The sequence below is a fragment of the Microplitis demolitor genome, chromosome 8 (assembly GCF_026212275.2).
Source record: "Microplitis demolitor isolate Queensland-Clemson2020A chromosome 8, iyMicDemo2.1a, whole genome shotgun sequence".
NCBI classification, from domain to species: Eukaryota; Metazoa; Arthropoda; class Insecta; order Hymenoptera; family Braconidae; genus Microplitis; species Microplitis demolitor.
The window spans coordinates 19,777,971-19,797,505 of NC_068552.1; the positions used below are offsets into that span (position 1 = coordinate 19,777,971).

General features: G+C 36.0%; 3 protein-coding genes across 11 annotated transcripts; all 3 read right to left on the reverse strand.

Annotated features, from left to right (window-relative positions):
* Positions 1-120: 120 nt before the first annotated feature.
* Positions 121-5,102, reverse strand: LOC103576755 (transcription factor Sp4). Of its 5 annotated transcripts, none has more exons than XM_053741395.1 (6): positions 4,906-5,101; positions 3,312-3,638; positions 2,828-3,218; positions 2,385-2,593; positions 670-2,106; positions 121-581 (listed from the first exon to the last, which is right to left on the reverse strand). In XM_053741395.1, the coding sequence occupies exons 1-6, from the start codon at positions 4,927-4,929 to the stop codon at positions 417-419; spliced, it is 2,553 nt and encodes an 850-aa protein (XP_053597370.1). In that variant the 5' UTR covers positions 4,930-5,101; the 3' UTR covers positions 121-416. The 5 variants fall into 5 exon arrangements, with proteins under 5 accessions (XP_053597370.1, XP_008555352.1, XP_008555351.1 ...); XM_008557130.3 differs by having other exon boundaries at positions 2,828-3,227; positions 4,906-5,099; XM_008557129.3 differs by lacking the exon at positions 4,906-5,101 and adding an exon at positions 3,760-4,606 and having other exon boundaries at positions 2,828-3,227.
* A 2,080-nt stretch (positions 5,103-7,182) lies between these two features.
* LOC103576754 (glycerol-3-phosphate dehydrogenase, mitochondrial) lies at positions 7,183-13,803 on the reverse strand. 5 transcript variants are annotated; one of them, XM_053741400.1, is made up of 10 exons: positions 13,492-13,622; positions 11,933-12,048; positions 11,006-11,385; positions 10,735-10,898; positions 10,334-10,640; positions 9,857-10,245; positions 9,536-9,786; positions 9,115-9,462; positions 8,718-8,819; positions 7,183-8,192 (listed from the first exon to the last, which is right to left on the reverse strand). In XM_053741400.1, exons 2-10 carry the CDS (start codon positions 12,017-12,019, stop codon positions 8,058-8,060), a joined length of 2,163 nt encoding a protein of 720 aa, XP_053597375.1. In that variant the 5' UTR covers positions 12,020-12,048; positions 13,492-13,622; the 3' UTR covers positions 7,183-8,057. The 5 variants fall into 5 exon arrangements, with proteins under 5 accessions (XP_053597375.1, XP_053597376.1, XP_053597374.1 ...); XM_053741401.1 differs by lacking the exon at positions 13,492-13,622 and adding an exon at positions 13,361-13,475; XM_053741399.1 differs by lacking the exon at positions 13,492-13,622 and adding an exon at positions 12,354-12,552.
* A 272-nt stretch (positions 13,804-14,075) lies between these two features.
* Positions 14,076-19,284, reverse strand: LOC103576753 (cullin-3). Its single transcript, XM_008557123.3, has 13 exons — positions 19,055-19,284; positions 18,640-18,795; positions 17,302-17,685; positions 17,030-17,233; positions 16,776-16,955; positions 16,312-16,686; positions 16,068-16,238; positions 15,679-15,783; positions 15,194-15,604; positions 14,956-15,125; positions 14,727-14,865; positions 14,526-14,653; positions 14,076-14,443 (listed from the first exon to the last, which is right to left on the reverse strand). Exons 2-13 carry the CDS (start codon positions 18,697-18,699, stop codon positions 14,419-14,421), a joined length of 2,352 nt encoding a protein of 783 aa, XP_008555345.1. The 5' UTR covers positions 18,700-18,795; positions 19,055-19,284; the 3' UTR covers positions 14,076-14,418.
* Between the last annotated feature and the right edge of the window lie 251 nt (positions 19,285-19,535).

The following is a 19,535-nucleotide window of genomic DNA, read 5'->3' on the forward strand; positions in this document are numbered from 1 at the left end:
AAACAAATTAACAAATTTTTTAATTTTGGGTGTATATTTTTTTTTCTTTTTTTTTTTTTTGTGTAAATTTTTTTACAGTCATATACATTATTTACATTTATTTTATACATTCTTTAGAAAAATATAGAATTAGCAATCCCTGTAAATCGTCATTCTAAAGACTACACAAAAAAAATATCGTTAAATAATTACTATATTCAGAAATAGAAAAAAAATATATATATGTATTCATATATATATATTATATATAGATTAAAGAAACCTAATACTTGGACTACTGGAGCACCCAGTTTTACTTATAAAAAATCTATGATTGTTCTTAATTAATATTCATCTTTGACTAATTTTAAAATCATAATATACAACGTAAAAAAAAAAATAATAATAATAATAATCGATAATTATGTATAATACGCTCATTCATTCGTTACATGTGTCGGCGTTTCACTCTGCAAGCCCTCGATAGTTCCGGGCAGTATAATGTCCGCTTGATCAGTCTCTTTGTGAAGCGCAATTATAATTTTATCTTCGCTCGAAGATTGGCTATCTGATGAGCCTTCTTGCGTCGATGTAGCAGCTTCCTGAAATATTCAAACAAACAGCTCTCATATAAAAAAACAAAAGCAACAAAAAAAAAGAATAAAACAAAAATGAAAAATTCAAACTTACGGTGCTCCGTATTTTAGTATGCGTTTTGATGTGCTTTGTAAGATGATCAGAGCGCATGAATTTCTTTGTACATTCAGGACACTGGAACCTCTTTTCTCCAGTGTGGGTTCTTCTGTGCCTCTGCAATTCGTCAGACCTGGTGAATTTTTTCCCGCAGAAGACCCAACTGCACACAAAAGGACGTTCTCCAGTGTGCCACCTGAGGTGAGCTCTCAAGTGACTTGTCTTTCCGTATACTTTATTGCAACCAGGAATGTGACAAATGTGCTGACGTTTATGCGTTATATCACGTGTCCTATCACCGTCACTGCAATTAGGACAATTACAAGCAACACGTCGTCGATGCTGTTTGGGTTCACCTTCTCCGGTGTTATTTATTGTCGTGGTGTTTTGCTGCTGCTGTTGTGGCTGTGGAGCTGGAGTAGATGGAGCTATCGTGCCATTAGCTTGAATGGTTTGCAGTATTTGCCATTTTGTTGGATCACTGGAGTCCAGATGAACAGTCTGACCGGTTACAATCGGAGTTCCACCAGCGCCAGTTGGCAGTGTTTGAACAGTAGCAGGTTGTAAAGCACTTGCTGGAATAACTTGAACGTTACTTAGCCCGGGTATATTTTGCAGAGGTATCGACTGTAAAAATCCATTGGGTGTATTGACGCCGGTTCCTGGTTGAATCTGCATTATTCCACCATTCCCAACATTTATACTCCGCATCATTCCTCCCTGTGGAGATGCTAAATTCGTCAGTGCAGATGCTGATATGAGAGTGAGCTGCTGACCTTGTGCGCCAGTAATCGTTATCGGTTGGATTGTCTGTTGTGTAGCTTGTGCCGAGGGTATATGAATAACTTGACCGGCAGCCAATTGACTCGCATCTAAACTCGTTAACTTTAATTCGTTTTCAATGCCGTCAGCAGGTCTCGTTAGAGTAGACAGTTCTATTTTTTGTCCGTCTTTAGTCGTTATCACATTTGAGTTTGGTCTACCAAGTTGGCCAATACCAACAACTTGGACATTGCCGGGAGTTGATACGGATGTTGACCAACTGGTGCTCGATGTTGGTGTTGAAGCAGCAGCCTGTTGATTCTGAACTTGCTGCTGTTGTTGCTGTGCCTGTTGTTGCTGAGCTTGCTGTTGCATAACTTGCTGGACTACTTGTTGGACTTGCTGCTGCTGTTGCGCTTGAGCTTGGGCCTGAGCTTGAGCTGCCGCGACCTGTTGTTGCTGCTGCTGTTGCTGAACGACCTGTTGTTGAGTTTGATGCTGAGCAACCTGCTGTACGACTTGTTGCTGAGCTGCTTGCTGCTGTGCTACTTGTTGAGCAACTTGCGCGGCAACCTGCTGACCTTGGAGATTTTGAAGCTGAGATAAATTTGCTATTTGAACTTGTTGGATTTGCCCATTAGGTGTTATTATTTGCGCCATCTGGGGAATTTGCTAAAAAATAATTATTTTTATATTAATTATCAATTCAACTTGAAAAAGAAAATTATTACACAGACCAACATTTTATTTACAATTAAACTGCGGTATAAATTTTTACAACCAACAACTGGAATTGTAGATTAAACAATTACACTCTGTGTTATGATTAATTATTTCCTGTGATAATTTAAGTCACGTGTAGTTACTCAAACTTTTAGCTTACTGTTGTAATAATTACAACAGTTTATGTAGGACATTAATCATGACGTTTTATATTTTGTTTAAATTACCTGGGTTATTTGTGGCATCATTTGTGGACCCATATTAAAAACATTCGACAGCGCTTGAATTGGAAAATGCACCGTCTGATATATTGTCTGTCCATTGTTGGTGGTAACTGGTATTTGTACAGGCACAGTTTGCTGAACATGCTGAAGTGGAAACTGCAGTGGCCTTACTTGAACACTTTGTCCTGAAACATCCACGGTTGCCTTGGAATCTGCGCATTTATTATTGCATAGAAGGCAGTGGTTAATGAATAAAAGCGTGAGCTTTGAAAGTTTAAAGTGTGGTTAATTGTTTGGAAAGATTTATAGAGATATGGACCAGTGATAGTAGTAGTTGAGAGATAATGAATTTGGATGAAAGTTTTGTTGAAAGAAAATGAAATTAAAGAGTATTTCCAAAGACCCATTTGGTAGAAAAGCTGAGCAGTAGAACTGTAGAAACAAACCTGTAGGCAGTTGTACTGTTTGACCCCCGATATTTTGGATAATCGAGGTTGGAAAGACATTTGGTGCTCGGATTAAACTGACAGGCTGGGGAGTGATAATTGTCTGGCCATTTGCCAACTGAACTTGCTGAGATGCGAGCTGGACCTGTTGCCCACTGGCTGTTGTGAATTGCATTGTCGGCGATGACTGGTGATGAGCAGCCATCGAGGTCATTGGCGAAGACGGAATGAAAAGTGCATCCTGGCCATCAATATTTACTGTCTGCATTTGTGGTATCACACTGTAACTCAACTGCTGCTGCTGTGGCTGCTGTTGGGCTTGGGGTTGTTGTTGCTGTCCATGTTGTTGCTGCTGTTGCTGCTGCTGCAGAGCTGCTTGGCTATTTATCAACTGAGCACCCTCAAAAATTATAAATATCAAACAATAAAAGTCGAAATAAATTTAATTATAATCTAAACTTATTGGTAGCTTAGATTGACTTACTTGTAAAAATTGCTGTGGTAAAGTTTGTACTGAAATAGTTTGAGGTCTCTGCTGGTCATGCTGCTGTTGGGACATGGGGACAAAATTCTGCAACTGCTGGAGTGTGATGACTTGGGGTTGTCCATGTTGATGAACTTGCTGCTGTTGCTGCTGCTGGACTTCTTGCTGATGCTGTTGCAACTGTTGGAGAACACTGGCATTGAGAAACCGTAACTGAGGTTGAGACACTTGCTGCTCTAGCTGCTGCTGCTGTTGCTGCTGCTGATCCTGGGTTTCTTGAGTCTGTGCTTGTGCCTGCAGAGGATCTTGTTCCTCTTCAGCTGTTTCCTGTTTCGATAAAAAATTAATATTAAATATAAATGAATAAATATATATATATTTATGATAAAATTCACTCTTCCAATAGACTAGTACTAAAAATAAAACAAAATTTTATAAACTTGCTCACCACCACTATAGTTCTCCCTTCCATTCTATCTCACCCACTCCTTTACCTCCTTATCTTAAGTCTAAGTCTCTCTCTCTCTCTTTCTCTCTTACTTTACACTTTCCAAGTTAACACCCTTTATTACATGTAGCATCACGTTATCACATATATACATTTGTGGATATACACACGATCAAACATCCATAACCACTTTGGCATCGCGTATCCGTTAGCGTCAGTGCGTTTTAATTAACAAAAAAAAAAGATAACAAAAATTCACCAGCACAAAGTAAATAAATAATCGAACTGAATAAAAAATAAAAAGGAAATTAAAATATTACTAAGATAAAATCAAGAGACACAAGCACACGAGGAAGTTGACGATACCCCGGTGGTTTATCACGGATGCACGTGCGAGGGGTTCAGCCAAGGAGTCGCGGGACAAAGAAGGCCCTCCTCGAGGACCCGATCAAGGAACGCCTCTCTACGCCCCTGTCGCAAATCGTGCCCACCCGTTTGGCTCTTCGTGCTCTCAACCCGAGCAGTACACCAGCAGTCTCGCTGTTTCAACAGCACACTCTCTACTCTCTCAAGTCTCAACACAACCCAGAGCACACTAGTCTTACTCGTTGCAGTTGTGTAGGTACAAAATATACATCCAGCAGATCCTCTGGTAGCTGGCTCACCAACACAACAGCAAGTGTTAGCTAGTGAGTGTGCTCGGTGTCGTTGATGACGAGGTCGCGAGCGATCCAAACCAACACAGTACAGCATACAAGTCCATTTATTTTTTTTAACTTCAACTTGAGATTGTGTTGCGAGTGTGCGATTCAACGAACGCGCACACACCCTCTCCGCGCCACACCCGCCCACTCGACAACCGGCTGACAACGCGGCCCCCGTGCCGCCCGACATGCATATATACTCCGCGGAAAGCCTCCACGGCCTCAGCCTCCACCCACTTTCCACTCTGGACTCCACCTAACACGCGAATCGACACGTGCGTTTCCTTCTGCTACTCAAAAAATATACCTTTTCATTCTTCATACATTTATATATTTTTATTCCTCGCCGTCAACAGACTCGCTACCTAACCCCACATCTGCATATATTTTAGCGGTAAATAAAAATAATATTTAAAATTTTAAATTTTAGAAATATATTTACCTTGAGTTTTGCCGCTGAAGCCATAATTTTAAAATCCTCGTGGAAATAATTTACAGATCTTGTATTTTAAAGTTGCGTTATTTTATTTTACACAGCATTCGCAAACTTCTCCTCCACATCGACATTCCAGAGACCTGTAGGTATACACTGCACACACTTGTAAATATATATAAATATACACTCACGTAATACACATGGAGATGTAGATATATATATATATATATATATATTTGTATATATAGTTTAAATAATCACAAAGAGGCGTGCTCGCGCCCGCGCGGTGGCTACACTGAAAAGACCTCGAGGATAGGAACTGAGCGACGAGGTCGGGCAAGATATAAGTGGATCGATAGCACAAACCCACGTAGAATGTACGTACATGCAGGATAAACTCTCACTCTTGCTCCTGCTCACTCCAATCCAAATAAAAGACGCTTGGTTATGCCGTCTAGTGTCGCTCTGCTCTGTAGTTAAATATATTTCTGTTCTACTGCGTCGAAACTGATGGTCTCTCTCTCGCTTGCTTCGCTCTGGCCCCTGGCAATTAGCGAGGGGACAAGAGTGGAGGAAATAACTGAAACACACCAGACAGAGATACCAACTACCACTCGGCGTCCTTGTTGCCAAGTCTCCATGTAGTGGGCACTGAGTCTGCGCATCAACTCAACATCAGTGTAAGTTTCTGCATGAAAATTTTCTAAAGTAATTGTATAGTTACGTGTTCTCAGGATCCTGATTTTCTAGGTCCAGGTCCAAGTCAAGATCCAGGTGATCCAGGTCTAGGTCTAGGTAGGCCCATTCTCTGGTCATACTAGTACTTGATTTAATACCAAATTATGGGTAAAAGTAGTGGCTGTTATGCCGGGTCAGTATTTTATGTTTTCGACCTGAGCAGGAAAATATGAAAGAGACAAAAAATAAATCTAGTAAGCTGTCGTGATGGAGAAAACTGCAGCTCGCATTATCTCCTCTCTCTGGGTCTTTCTTTCCCGCTCACCGGCACAAAATATATATTTCTCTGGCATGCCACAGAGAATGCTGTCGCCGACGTTGCTGCATAAGTGTATTCAGTATTCTGCATGTGTGTGTGCAATAAATACCAGGTTGCTGGCGGCAATGAAGCAAGAGACGGTGGGGCGTTGCGCGTTGACGCTGCTGTTTGTTACAGAAAAGTATCTGCATCCTTGTCTTGCTCATGACTACCCGAATGCCTCGATTGGTGGACCAAAATAATGCCTGCCCCGGGTTGGGATTCACAGGGGCGTACGCAGGGGCTGCTGGCCGCCCACCCCGATTGACAGGGGGACGCTAGCAATCGTATTATCCTTCCCCTATTCCCTATTCCTGTGCTGGCGATTGTCATCATATCAAAGGAAAAGGGAGCACACAAGGGAAGTGAGCGCGAGGTCGCGTTTGCGCGGCTCACTGTCTTTTATTCCCCGGATGCAATGCGTTTGTGTTCGTATTGTTATTATTATTATTATGTACTATACACTACGTAACGTGGGATCGAGTGTGCACTCAACTTGGTAGTGCTCGAGGATATGGCATGTAGGGTTTGCTTACTCTTGGATGTTGCCCCCGGTAACACAGAGTACGAAATATAATACCTTCTATTCCATAGATAGGGACGTTACGTGTATTTCGGATGATGATCATCGTGGTATAGACAGACCCGGAAAAACATTTGCCGAATGGGGGGGAGGAGCCGTTTGTGGACTGCCGCCCCTCGATAAAATGTGTCCTATATTCAACAACGAAGACAGCTGCTGCTGCTCTCCCTATGTAATACTGAAGACCGCGTTTATGTTCACGTTAAAAAAAATTTTACTGCTCGTACTCGATAAGGAAAAAAAATTATCAACGGATTTAATGCGCCGCTGAAATAAAACAGATTGTAAATTTGTTAATTTTTTTCGATTGATTTGTAAATATGAAAGAATGAAAACAAATATTCTGAAGAGAGTTTGAGAATATTGCATTTACAAAGCAAATATTTCCTAGCGGCATACCTGGATGGACCTTTTATGACCCAGTGGCGTAGGATTCATTTCTTTTTTTACTATAAAGTTTATCGATGGGTAAAATATTTTCGGTAAAATAAAAGACCTAGAACCTAATCAAGGAACTAGTACCTGATCTAGGAACTAGTTCCCTGATTAGGTACTGGGTCTCTGACATAAAAAAAATGAATCTTATGTAATTATTATCTAAATAAATTAATAACTAGAAAAAAAAATAATAAGCCGTTTTAATTACTCGTATTGCTCATGTACGTCGTGTACAATTAAATTGAAAATTTTTATTAAATCCAACATTAATTAAATTGAATAAATTATTTAATAATATTGATATAGTGATAGAGATAAATGTTATCGAATAAACGTAACGTGACATTGACAGTGAGATGAAGTAAATTATATGTACATATTTGTTTTTTCCTTTTATATATATATATAATAATAATAATAATAGTCTAATATATCCTTTGATTTTCAACACTCAACTCGAACCTCGATATCGTTTTTTAAGTATTATAATTTAAAGACTAGATATCAATTTATTATTATTATTTTTTCTATATTATTGTAATTTTATTTAAATATTAATAATAGATTTATTATCCTCTTCGCGCGTAATTAAATTATCAATTTATAAAAGCGCAAGACGGCACCATAATCAGTACATTATTAATAATAACAATTATTTATTATTATTATTATTAGTATTATTATTATTATAATTATTGTTATCGTTATTATATTTAAGCTTTCGTGAACGACTTCCTTATTAGTGAATGAAGAAAAGAGTGTTGTATTAGAATACTTCGTCAAACATTATTTTTTCTTTACCCAGTTGGCCAGAGGCCAATAACTTGATGCGATGCAGATTATTTAATATATTTTTTAAAAATTGTTTAAGAATACTAACCCACCTGCTGACTAGTATTCGCGTTGCTGTCATTATTATTATTATTTATTATTATTATCAATTGTTTATGACCTAGATATCGAGTTACCCAGGCATTAAATTAATTTCTACAATAAATATTAAATATAGAGTGAGATAGTCGGTAATTTTTTCCTAAAATGAGGTGAAAATAATTTATGAGGACTGAAGTATAAAGTTTTGTTAGACTTTTCGTAGCCACTTCAAAGACCTCCGCCTGATCTCTCAACACTTATTTTCTTCTTCAGCACGTCTTTCTCGTGTTGCGCTTCTTCCATCTCGGCCATTCGCGCGAATCGCGAGTACGCGACGTGTCCAGATTTAATTGCTGACATCATCTAGTTGAAAAAAAAAAAATAAACAATTAGTTAAAATTCAAACGCTTTATTTTTAGTTGACTGCAATTTTTTTTACTAGCAGAGCAATATTTAGTATTGTGTGTAATATTAATTACTAAGTTTTATTAATAATTAATATAAAGTACTAGTTTATTGAAGTATAAGAAAATAAATAAATAATAAATGCATGCCGTGTTAAAAATAAAAAAAAAACGTTTAGGTGACTAACGATATACAAAACGGTGGATTTAAAAAACGAGTAGTTAAGTATTTTGCTTTGAGATAATCGGATATAAATAAATATATATAACAAAAGCACATGCGCATTCGTGATGCTCTTAGTGTGCTACTGATATGTAGTTAACAACAACAATAACGATAATGGATAAAATTATAAGAACAGAAATTTAAAAAAATTATGTAGAGAGATTGAAGTACTAAGTGTGAATGGAGTGGGTACGATTGGTTGATTAAATAAATAACAGATAGATAAATCTCAAGGCCGCGATAAAATGACCGACAGACCTGAAGGTACTCGTCCAGCTCGACTTGACCGTTCATATTAGTGTCGATTTCGCGAAGTATTTCGTGGAGCTCTTCGCCGGGAACGTCCTTGTCGCCGAATAGCTACAAGGACAGAAAGAATACGGTCCGGTTAAAATAGTAAAACGCTAAATTACCTGTAAATAATCTTGAAGTTCCATTTGGCCATTATAGGTGAGATCTATTTCTCCGAGTAACAAATGCATCTCTTCTTCCTTTAGTTTTATTCCAAGGGCCTAAATTTTTTAATTTTTATTTTTTTTATCCAATTGATCACGTAAGTTAGATAATTAATTTAAATTTCGTGGAAAATTTTTATGAATAAACTAAAGTAAGATGAATATTGTAATTATTTAAAAATATACTTGAAATATCAAACCTTAAGTCCGCGACGAATGTCATTTATTGATACGTATCCTTTGCGATCTTTGTCGATAATCTGGAATCGTTTAATGTACAGCTGAATTTCATCTTTCGTGAGATTGATCGGAATTTTGTCACGTGACGCGCGATTGACCATTTGTCCCATCTCGTTTGCTAAAAATTCACTGGCCTGCTGCTGTTGCTTTTTCTTTTCATCCGGTGACCATTTCAATTCTTCCGCCATTATGTCAATGATACCCGGCAGAGCTTCCTGTGACGCTTGGACGTTGAGGAAAGCGAGTCGCAATCGTCTGGCAATCATATCAATTGCGGTTCTTGCGTATTCACGGCAACCGTAACGGATCTAAATTTATTTAAATTGATTTAAATAAATACATTAAAATCTTATTTTTTTTTTTATTCAATTAAATTATTACCTCAGCGTCAATGTAAGGAAACTCGGGATGAATTTTTTTACCAATGATTGGCCAACGCTTTCCGGTAAGTGATGCCATTTTAGCGACAGCGAATGCTCGATCACCGTAACTTTTAGCTAAATGTTGGGCAACTTCACATTCTAATCCAAAGTCCTGTACCAATCTAATGTACATGGTAGGACTCCATCCATGAGCACCCTCCAGAAGCATTCCGTCAGTTTGACATTCAGCAGTTGGCTCCAACTTACAAGCTAATAATTAAAATATCAATAATTAATTTTTTTATCACCCAGGTTTCGTAACATGTAGAATAATTCAAACCATCAATTGCTGCATCAACAGCTTCCTGTGCCATTGCACGATAAGTCGTCCACTTTCCTCCAGCAATGGTAACAAGATTTGTTGGACTCACATGAACAATGTGGTTACGAGCAAGAGATTGAGTGTTTGGTTTGTTCGGGTCAGAAACCAATGGTCTGATACCACTCCACGCTGACAGAACATCACCACGACGGACTTCAACGTCAGGATTAAGGTAGTTCTTTACCTCTTGCAGGATAAACATAATCTCGTCTTCAGTTGGTTTCGGGTTGTGCGTCACCTGACAAGGTAAATCAGTAGTACCAGCGATAGTTTGCTTCTGCCAAGGCAAGAAGAAGATGACACGGCCGTCACTTGTCGCTGGATCCAGCAGACCCATTTGATCGGGACTGAAAAAGTATTGAATTACTATTGTATAATACTTGGAGAACTTGCTTGCACATAAAAGACTATCGAATCCAATTTATTATGTCATACCTGTAGTACCCAGGAAGTACAATATGAACGCCCGAAGATGGACAACAGATTTCTTGTACAGTTTGATCATCCATTTTTCTTATACTATCAGTAAACGGTCCGGTAGCGTTAATAATAGCTTTAGCTTTAACATCCCACTCTTCTCCTGTCATTTCATCTCTGACACGTGCACCCACCAGCACGCGCTTACCGTCCTTGTCTAATCCTTTCAGCAAATTCAAAACGCTCACGTGATTTACTACCGTTGCACCTAAGCGTGAAGCTGACAAGGCCACCGCGAGATTCATTCTGGCGTCGTCCTGCTGACCTGCGATTGTGTTGAGTAAAACAAATAAAATATAAGTCTTATGTCAGTACGATAAAAAATATTTATCGCGTGTACATTTATAATTTTTACATACCATCGTAATAAACGATAGCTCCAGTAAGCTTGTCTCCCTTCAACATGGGAAATAATTCGAGTGCGTTTGATTTACTTAAATAATATGAAGATTTAACAGTTTTGCTGCCAGCTACAAGGTCATACATCTTAATACCAAACCAGTAGTAAGGGATCTGCCACCACCTGTTTTTTATTTTTAAATTCCATTTATCAAAAGAACATTAATAAATTTTATTGATCCTGACCATATAATTAATGGTTCTGTATTTTGCTTCGCAATACATACGTACGTGTAAACAGGTAACATAATAGGCAATGGGTGTGCCAAGTGTGGAGCACTATGTAGCATTTGAGCTCGCTCATGGAGAGCTTCTTTAACCATTTTATACTGCTCGACATCCGCCTGCATAATGGCTTTCTGTAAATATCGCACGCCACCGTGGATCAGTTTTGTGCTTCTTGACGACGTGCCCGAAGCAAAATCGTCTCCCTCTATCAGAGCAGTCTTTAAACCTCTTGTGCAAGCGTCCAAAGCACATCCTGCTCCAGTAGCACCACCACCAATTATTAGGACATCGTATTCGTCTTGGGTTTTTAGGGTATTCACTTGCTCTTCACGTGTAGGTAGAGGCCGTTTTATTGGTTTATGAAGCGCTTTATCCGCCAGTACCTAAAATTATTATTTATTCAAAATAATGATAACTTATCCCTACTTTTTTTCCCGTAGAGTTATGGACAAAAAAAAAAAAAAAAAAAAGAAAAAAAAATTATTTTCTTATGATAATTTTTGATACATTACATCTAAAGGTCAAAGGTAAATATTTCTTGTGTACATTTTTATCAAAAAGCTGAATATTTCCATACTTCACATTTAGAAATACGTCATTTATAGATATATAATAGTATATTTAATATCTTGACCCTTGATGTAAGAAAAAAAAAGATTACATACTAGTGCTTTTTCATTTTTTAATTAAAAAAAAATATTAATCAATCTAATACTAGTATTATCGTAATAAAATTATCGATAATAGATTAGTAGTAAAGATAATTACTACATAAAAAAAAAAAGATATGGAATAAGCCCGTGCTTTTCCGTTCTTCAAATTAAAAAAAATATAATAATAATAATTCGAGTACCAGTTCGGTAGGAATAAAATAATCAGTAATAGATCAGTTGTAAAGATAAAAATTACATTAAAAGTAATGACACTTACAGGGGAATCTGACGTAAGATAATAAGTTGAAAGTGCACCAGCTCCCACTGCACTTGCTCCTGCAGCCAATAGTCTCAGGGAGGCCATTATTGAAATTTTATATTAATTATTAAAATCTGAAACAATTAAAATTGTTTTATTAGTACACAAGTCTTGTACGATAAATTTATAAGACTATGGATGACGATTTAAAATGTATTACACTAATCAATACAACAAACAGAAAATTATGACTGCAATAAGTTTAATCACAGTTACTTAGTAATTAACTATTTGAATTTAACTTCCAGGATTATAAATAAAATAAAATCTTTCAAGTAAAATGTCCTTCGATAAATAGAAGTATTATTACAACGACCTTGAGAGTTTCCGCGTAATTTATTGATAAAAGAAAAAAAGTATTTAATAATTAGACAATTACTATAATTACTAAGACGTTAAGTGATGATTCCTAAATGAAAATATTGACTGGTTATAGTCTGGTTGAAGCGACTGCGTTAATAATAATATTTATTGAGATTTGCGTTTCATCATGAGACTGATTTGCCGTCACGTGAAAATTTTGACCGGTAAAAACCGGCATGAAAACGCATGACCGTTGCTCATACTTAAACTACGTCGTTTAAAGCTGGTGATATCTATACATATATTGGACCTTGGTAGGACGGTGAGCTAACACGTGTTGTGTTAAAATTACGTAATAATGGATATGTATAATGTGAAGTTAAGTAAAGTGAGTAAGCAGCAGAGGACACTCCCTCTTTACCCCGATGACGATACACTTGTCATGCCAAAAATACCAAATTTATATCTCTCCCGGGCATTTCAAGTTGATTAGGTACATGTTGATGTTATTGTTACGCACTGAAATAGTCAAATATATATATACATTAAGATACAATGTAGCAAAGAAATGTATGATATGTAAGGTAGCTCACGGGCGGAGTTTGCAGATCCAGGTATAGATAGCGGAAAGAAAATCGAACAAACAAGCAGACAAAATAAACTGGAAAATAATTATCGAAGATTGAGTACTCGAATGAATGCAGCAATGGCGATGAAGAACAAATTTATGAGCAAGTCTGGCATGAAAAACACCTGGGAAAAAATGTTGGACGATTACAATGTTAGCAAGTGTGGCGCAAGGGTTTTGAGTTAAAAATGGGACTCAGCCTCGTGCCAAATTACTCCAAATGTCACGAACACGCAAGCAAACTAGACTTTCTGACTCCTTTGTATGACATTCATTTTCAGCAGATCGTCTATCTATTAATTCATCATTTTAACCTACTGCTATTGACTACTAATCGAAATAATATTTTTTTTTTTTTTTCACAGATCAAGACACACCGCATGACCAATCATATGACGAAATGCAGCATAACAACGTCAATACATTGAACAATTGTCGGGCTTGATGTTAATTACTTTTTTTTAATCACTACGTGATGTATTAATAATTTAGTCGAACACGTTGATATCTAAAATTATCAGAAGACACTAATTTATCACTAAAACATATATGACTGACATTGGATGAGGAACTTGGCACGTCTTACGTTACACTAGGTCGATGATATTCGCTAGACCTCAGTCACTCGGTTTCGTTTATGATAATTAATTTAATGGAGCTACAATAAATAATGGCACAATTAATACAATTAACAGGCGACAAGTGATAACTGACAATTGCGTACTCTGTTTTTAATATTAAATAAATATAAAATAGAGATAATTTATAAAATAGCGCGTAAAATTTTTACCACTTTGGTCGTTAATCCTCCCCTCGGCGGCTGCAGCTCCTCACGAAGCGGCAGTTAACTGTGGATGATATTCGATCACATTCGACGTCCACGAGCACACAGCCGAAGAAGCCTCTGAAGGTGACAGCGATGGCGCTGGATGCGAAGCCTTATCGACTGATTTATTCGCGGGCGGTAGAATTGTTTTATTTGAATTACGTGTTATTTTAATGTCAATTTAAAATATCGTTTTTCTTTCTTCTTTATTTTTTTTTTATCTTATTGAACTAATTTATTGTTTCATATTTTTTTTATAATAATAATAATAATAATAATTGTTTGTGGGAATCCGAGGAGGGAGGGGTAATAATATGTAAAAATTAAATATATATATTTGTCAATGTCTGGAATAATTTAAATCTGTTATAATAATTATTAATAATTAATTAATTATTTAATTAGTAGATAATATTTCTTAAAACTTTAATCTTGGAACTTATCGTAATGCTATTACATGTAGACCAGGATTACTAAGCTCCGAATCTGGCGAACTTCGACAATGAGACTTTGATAGTGATATTCTCTCATATTTTTATTGTTTTTATTTTCATTCCATTTTTTTATTGGGTTTTTTATTTAAATTATTTAAAATGATGTACTTGTTTTTTACTCTTCACTTTGACTTCTTGAGGAGAGAGTCTGTGGCTCGGTTACTCACGCGTTTGTACAAATGCGGGTGTCGTCTTAAGCGACGTAAGTATAAACTTTTCTGTAAATACAAATTTTTATATAAGTAAATAATTACTTAATAAAATTTATTTACATGATAAAACAATTTATTTATTTATTACCTGTCTTCGGGTGTTCGAGCTAAGTATTCACGTTCTATTAGACCTTCGATACGTTTTTTAATTATCATTGGAGACGGTAAAAATCGGAGGCGTAGTTGCTGTGTTACTTCTGTTACAAGAATATTGTGCTGGAAAAAATAATTTAAAGATTTGATCATTTTTATAAAGTTACAAAACAATTAAAAAAAAAAAAATACTTACTGGTATGCGTTTGCGAGCTTTCATTATTCGAACAATAGCAGCTTCGATTTCGTGTTTACGATCTTCATCAACTTTATTTCGCGTCTCCTTTCTTTCAGGCTCCGACTCGCCTTTAGCTGCTACTGTTTGAATTTTAACTCTGCAAATAATAACAAAATTTAATTAATAATTAGTAATAAATATAAATTAAAAAATCTGAAGACAGAAATAATTAAAAGAAGAAAAGTACCTGTGTAATTTACTAGAGAAACTGTCATTGACAGTAAACAAATGTGAGGGTTCGATTTCTTTAGATCGCGGTTGTTTGAGCAAAATTCTCTGTGCAGCTTTTCCCATGGCCAGTGATTGTAAAGCTCTCACTAAATCTCTCTCGGGAATGTCTGTCTCATTTTGTATTTCCTGAAGAATGAAATATACAATTAAAAATATTATTATTTAAAAAACTAATTAAGTAATAGTGAATTTACCTCATAAGTTAATCGATCTCGATTGTTAAATAACATAAGAACACACATTTGGTAGGTGGATACTTGAATAATATGTTTTCTTGGATTTCCGGTGCAACTGTTGCGTTGACTGACGAGACTTCCACTCGTGGAGCTGCCATTGCCGTTGCTTATTGTGCTCGTAGATGACGGGGTCTCCAATCCATTGTCTTCTTTTCGCGGTCCGTGAAAAACAGCATTGAGATCAGCAGAGCCGAGCTGTGGCTGCAGTGTCAATTGCCGACCGCTGTGTTTCGCTAAATAGAAACGACGGAACGTATCGAAAGCATCACGAGCTGCTGGAGGCATACTGCACTTGGGTGTTGCGGATTGCGTCGGCCAGAAACCGGTCGTGAGTACTCGGACACTTAAATCGACACCTCGAAGATTCGCCTGTAATTCATTATTTAAAAAATGTAAATCCGGTTGTAAAAATTTTTGTATTTCATTGACTGAAAGAAACTCACTGCAGATGATGCACTTTCTTTGAATTCATCCATTATCGTATTGCTGACAGTTATATCTTTAAACATACCCTCAAGCTTAGACGTAAATTGACAACCGCATTCAGTCTGAAAAAATAATATTTTTTGTGTTACGCGTATCAGTTTTAAATAACTGTCTATTACTTTTAATAAATAGATGATAGCGGGATTAAGGAAGGTGGGATATGATTTCAATGTTAGGTCGGCCAAGTGAACGACAATTTTTCCCATAGTTTCGGATCCGAGATCTTTTAAAACGATACAACTTTCCATTTAAATCGTAACTGCTTCCCAACTGGATAAACTGAGAAGATCGTGACAGGAATCTGTTAAATTAATAACCGATAATAAAATATATATATATCAAGTACCTTCAATTTTGATATCATGTTCTTTTCACTGTCATCTGACACAGATTTATTTAATAATAAACGTTTTGCCAAGTGCTGCTTATAGTACCGTTCAAATACATCTTTCTCCTGAAGAAATCTGAATAATACCATTGTTTTATCCAGGATACCTTCGATTTCTTGTTCTGTCATCTGACAAAAACAATAACAAGTTATACTTCATGCATTTTCTAAATTTTAAAGCACTAGAAAGAACTGAACTCACTCCTTTGACACCTTTCTTTAATTTATCATCAATAAATAACGACAGATACTCCGGACTCTTTGAATTTAAATTAAGAAAGTATTCAAAGTCTGACACAATCATTTGTTTAAAAAGCTTATCGTTGTTAAAAGAATAATGGAGAAAATGATCAAAACGATCTTTCAGATCTAATAGATGTTGCACAAAGCTAACAGCATTCGTTGCGGAATCTTGTTCTTCTTGAACCATAGACCGGCCTTGCTCACGAAGAAATTGTGATACACAATCACACACTGTACGAAGACCATCCGTTACTCGAGAGAATAATTTGTACATGCATCCAAGATCATCTGTCTTTTGGTTTTTCAGCATGTGAACCACTCCGCTATTTTCCATCTTTAAATAAATTAAGATAAATAAAACTTACTGTCGACTTGATTAAATTTAAAGCTCTAGGATAAAAAAAAATTTGATTGCGTATATACCTCTACGATAGTCTTCATGTGAACTTTTATGAGCTCCTCCTCCACAACTTCAACAATTCGTGACTCTGTCGATTCATCCAAATAATGTTTCGCTCGGTCAGACTCCTCTTGAATTCTTGTTTCAACTTTTTTTATGTACACTGAGGCGCTGTTTTCAGCTAAGAACTTTTGTGACTCCATCTATATAAAATAAGTAAATAAATGAATAAATAAAAAGCCATTTGCAGACTTGAAGGATTAAACTATAAGCTCACTCTATAAAATTCAGCGCTCTGTTGTAAGAAAGGCCTCTCAAAGTCTTCTTCATAAACCAAACGATTATTAATACCTAGGCGCATCAACATTTGACACGCATTCTTTATAGCCATACGATCCACAACTTCGCCTCTTCGTTCTCGAGCCACCATTCCCAGAAGGGTCTCTCTCAAATGATCTCTGACGCATCCATATCGAACGACCTGAACAAAATAATTTTCATAGAGAGTAGTCGCTTTTCACGTAGAGCAAAAAATTATTCATCGCTTACTTGATCACGGAAAATGATGAGACCAAGATTATAAACATTGTCCACTTCATTTTGCTGGACGTAAACTCGATCCATGTACATCAATATATCACGGATCATTGTCATGGACGTGGTGTGATCATTCCAGGCTTGATTCAACGTCTGCAGAAAATTATTGTGCAACGAATCGAGAACGTCTTCGCGGACTTTGTTTTCCAGGTGCTGTGTCACCACTTCCTTCAGACCTGTGTAGAGACGTTCACCGTACTTATGAAGTACCATTGTGTATGCATTCCGGTAGAGCTCTTCAAAGCTCAGTCCCGAATTATTTTTCTTTTGAATTTCCTGTATAGCATTTTTTAGCAATGCCCAAATATTTTCGACGTACTTCTCATCCACTGATGTCTAAAAATATTAAATCACAATAATAATATTAATATTTATACACTGCTGTATTACATAAAATAAACAATGGAAAATAATAAACAAAAATTCGATAAATTAAAATAATAATTTTCTCTCCCTCACAAGTTCAGGAATAACGAGACTCTTAGAACGAGGAGACTGAGCCGCCGTCACTAGATTCATGCCAGTCATATTAATATTTTTATTCGATCCACTAGGTATACTAAAATCCATCTTTTTAATTTACTTGATATTAAATTTACTCGCTTTCAATATTAACACAATAACCTTACGTCCACATAAATAACATGACAATAACCAACTATTGATACTTGACATGACGATCCATCAGTTTATTGACAGAAATAATTCATCAAGTATCTCCAGTTCATCAACTGACCTTTATTTTACCTTTTTATCTATTTACTTTTTTTTTTTTTTTGTTTTATATATAAACTGTCATATATTTTTTATAACGTAAAATTTAGAATAATTCATGGTGTAATTTAGTGTACCAACAGCTAAGAAAAAGTTGACAAGCTTCAGTAATTTTTTTTCGCTACTATAGCAACTCGTTCAATTAGTAAACAAATTTTTTTTGAATACAAAAAAAAAAGAACAAAAAAAATTCATTTTTGTTTCTTATTCAGCTTTTATTTAATTAGTTAAATTTTATTACTGTTTCATTTGTTACGCAATTAAAGTAATTAGAAAAAAAACATTTTCACGATTATTCAATGAGAATATGATTAGAGGACAATGTACCCAATAATCATAATGACAAAAAAATGACAACTGTGATGACGAAATATATATATAAATATTCTATATATTTGTGATCTTCCATTCATGCATGAAAATATTCTGTCAAAATTATGAACTTAATTGTAATTTAATAATAATGATAATGATAATGATAATCATGATAATAATAATAACAAAAACAATACTCACCGGAAAAGCACGTATGCGCATTTTGCCCTCTTTTTTAGGCAAAGCACCTCCTTTCATCATCTCGACAGCCTAATAATTAAATACAATATCGCAACAAAATATAAATAAATAAAAAAGTAATAAGTTGTACCCGAGTTGCTAGCCAGCAATGTCAGCCTGAAAAAAAAAAATATTGACATCACTACAATGACATTACGTTGGACGACACAGAAAAATAACAATAAATCAAACAGGATTTGAATATAATAATTGAAGTGTTGAGTGGACGGGTGCAAGCAAAATGTTTAAAACAAGGAGAGGATCAGAAGGAAAAAAAATAGAGAATTGCGAATAAAGAGAACAAGAAAGTAGACAGCCAGAAATAAAGAGAAAGGGGATAAAATAAAAAGAGAGAGTGCTTATAAATACTTCTTACCTATCTGAAATCTCGAGCTAGATGTTGTTACGGTTATTATCGTTTCATTTACAACACATTTGGTTAAATAAAAAGGAGACATTAACAAATAATTGTGTGTGCCCAGTGGGCAGGTTGTGGGATGGTGTAGGGTTCCAAACACTTGGCTGTAACTGTGTATATATGTTTGCACTTTAATCACGTATGGGGCGTTCAAGCGCGTCAGAAACTTGAACGGATTGTGGCGGCCATCTTGGAATAAGGCTAATGAGACGTCGCCAGAGTCACCGACGACGGTGTCCTATGTTACGAACCGGCCGTTTGACGCCTCGATAAAGTCACTTTTGAAATGTGCTGATAAGAGTCACTTTTAATTGTACCAGCCATCAGTTTTATCAATCGCTTTGTTGTCGACTCTAGTTTGGATCACTTCCAATATTCCTTTATTTTGAATTTCCCGCTAAAATTAGAATTTTATGAAAATTTGAGATTGATTGATTAA

Coding starts and splice junctions, on each gene's coding strand:
- LOC103576754 (XM_053741400.1), bottom strand. CDS start 12,019: ATGGCCTCCCTGAGACTATTGGCTGCAGGAGCAAGTGCAGTGGGAGCT. Junction 10,899..11,005: donor ATTATGTTACCTGTTTACAC/GTACGTATGTAT, acceptor AATAAAAAACAG/GTGGTGGCAGATCCCTTACT. Junction 8,820..9,114: donor ACATTCGTCGCGGACTTAAG/GTTTGATATTTC, acceptor CTGTCCTTGTAG/CTATTCGGCGACAAGGACGT.
- LOC103576755 (XM_008557130.3), bottom strand. CDS start 4,929: ATGGCTTCAGCGGCAAAACTCAAG. Junction 2,107..2,384: donor TGATGCCACAAATAACCCAG/GTAATTTAAACA, acceptor ATTATTTTTTAG/CAAATTCCCCAGATGGCGCA. Junction 582..669: donor ATACTAAAATACGGAGCACC/GTAAGTTTGAAT, acceptor TGAATATTTCAG/GAAGCTGCTACATCGACGCA.
- LOC103576753 (XM_008557123.3), bottom strand. CDS start 18,699: ATGATGAAAGGAGGTGCTTTGCCTAAAAAAGAGGGCAAAATGCGCATA. Junction 17,686..18,639: donor TGCGCATACGTGCTTTTCCG/GTGAGTATTGTT, acceptor TAATATTTTTAG/ACATCAGTGGATGAGAAGTA. Junction 16,687..16,775: donor ACATGAAGACTATCGTAGAG/GTATATACGCAA, acceptor ATTTATTTAAAG/ATGGAAAATAGCGGAGTGGT.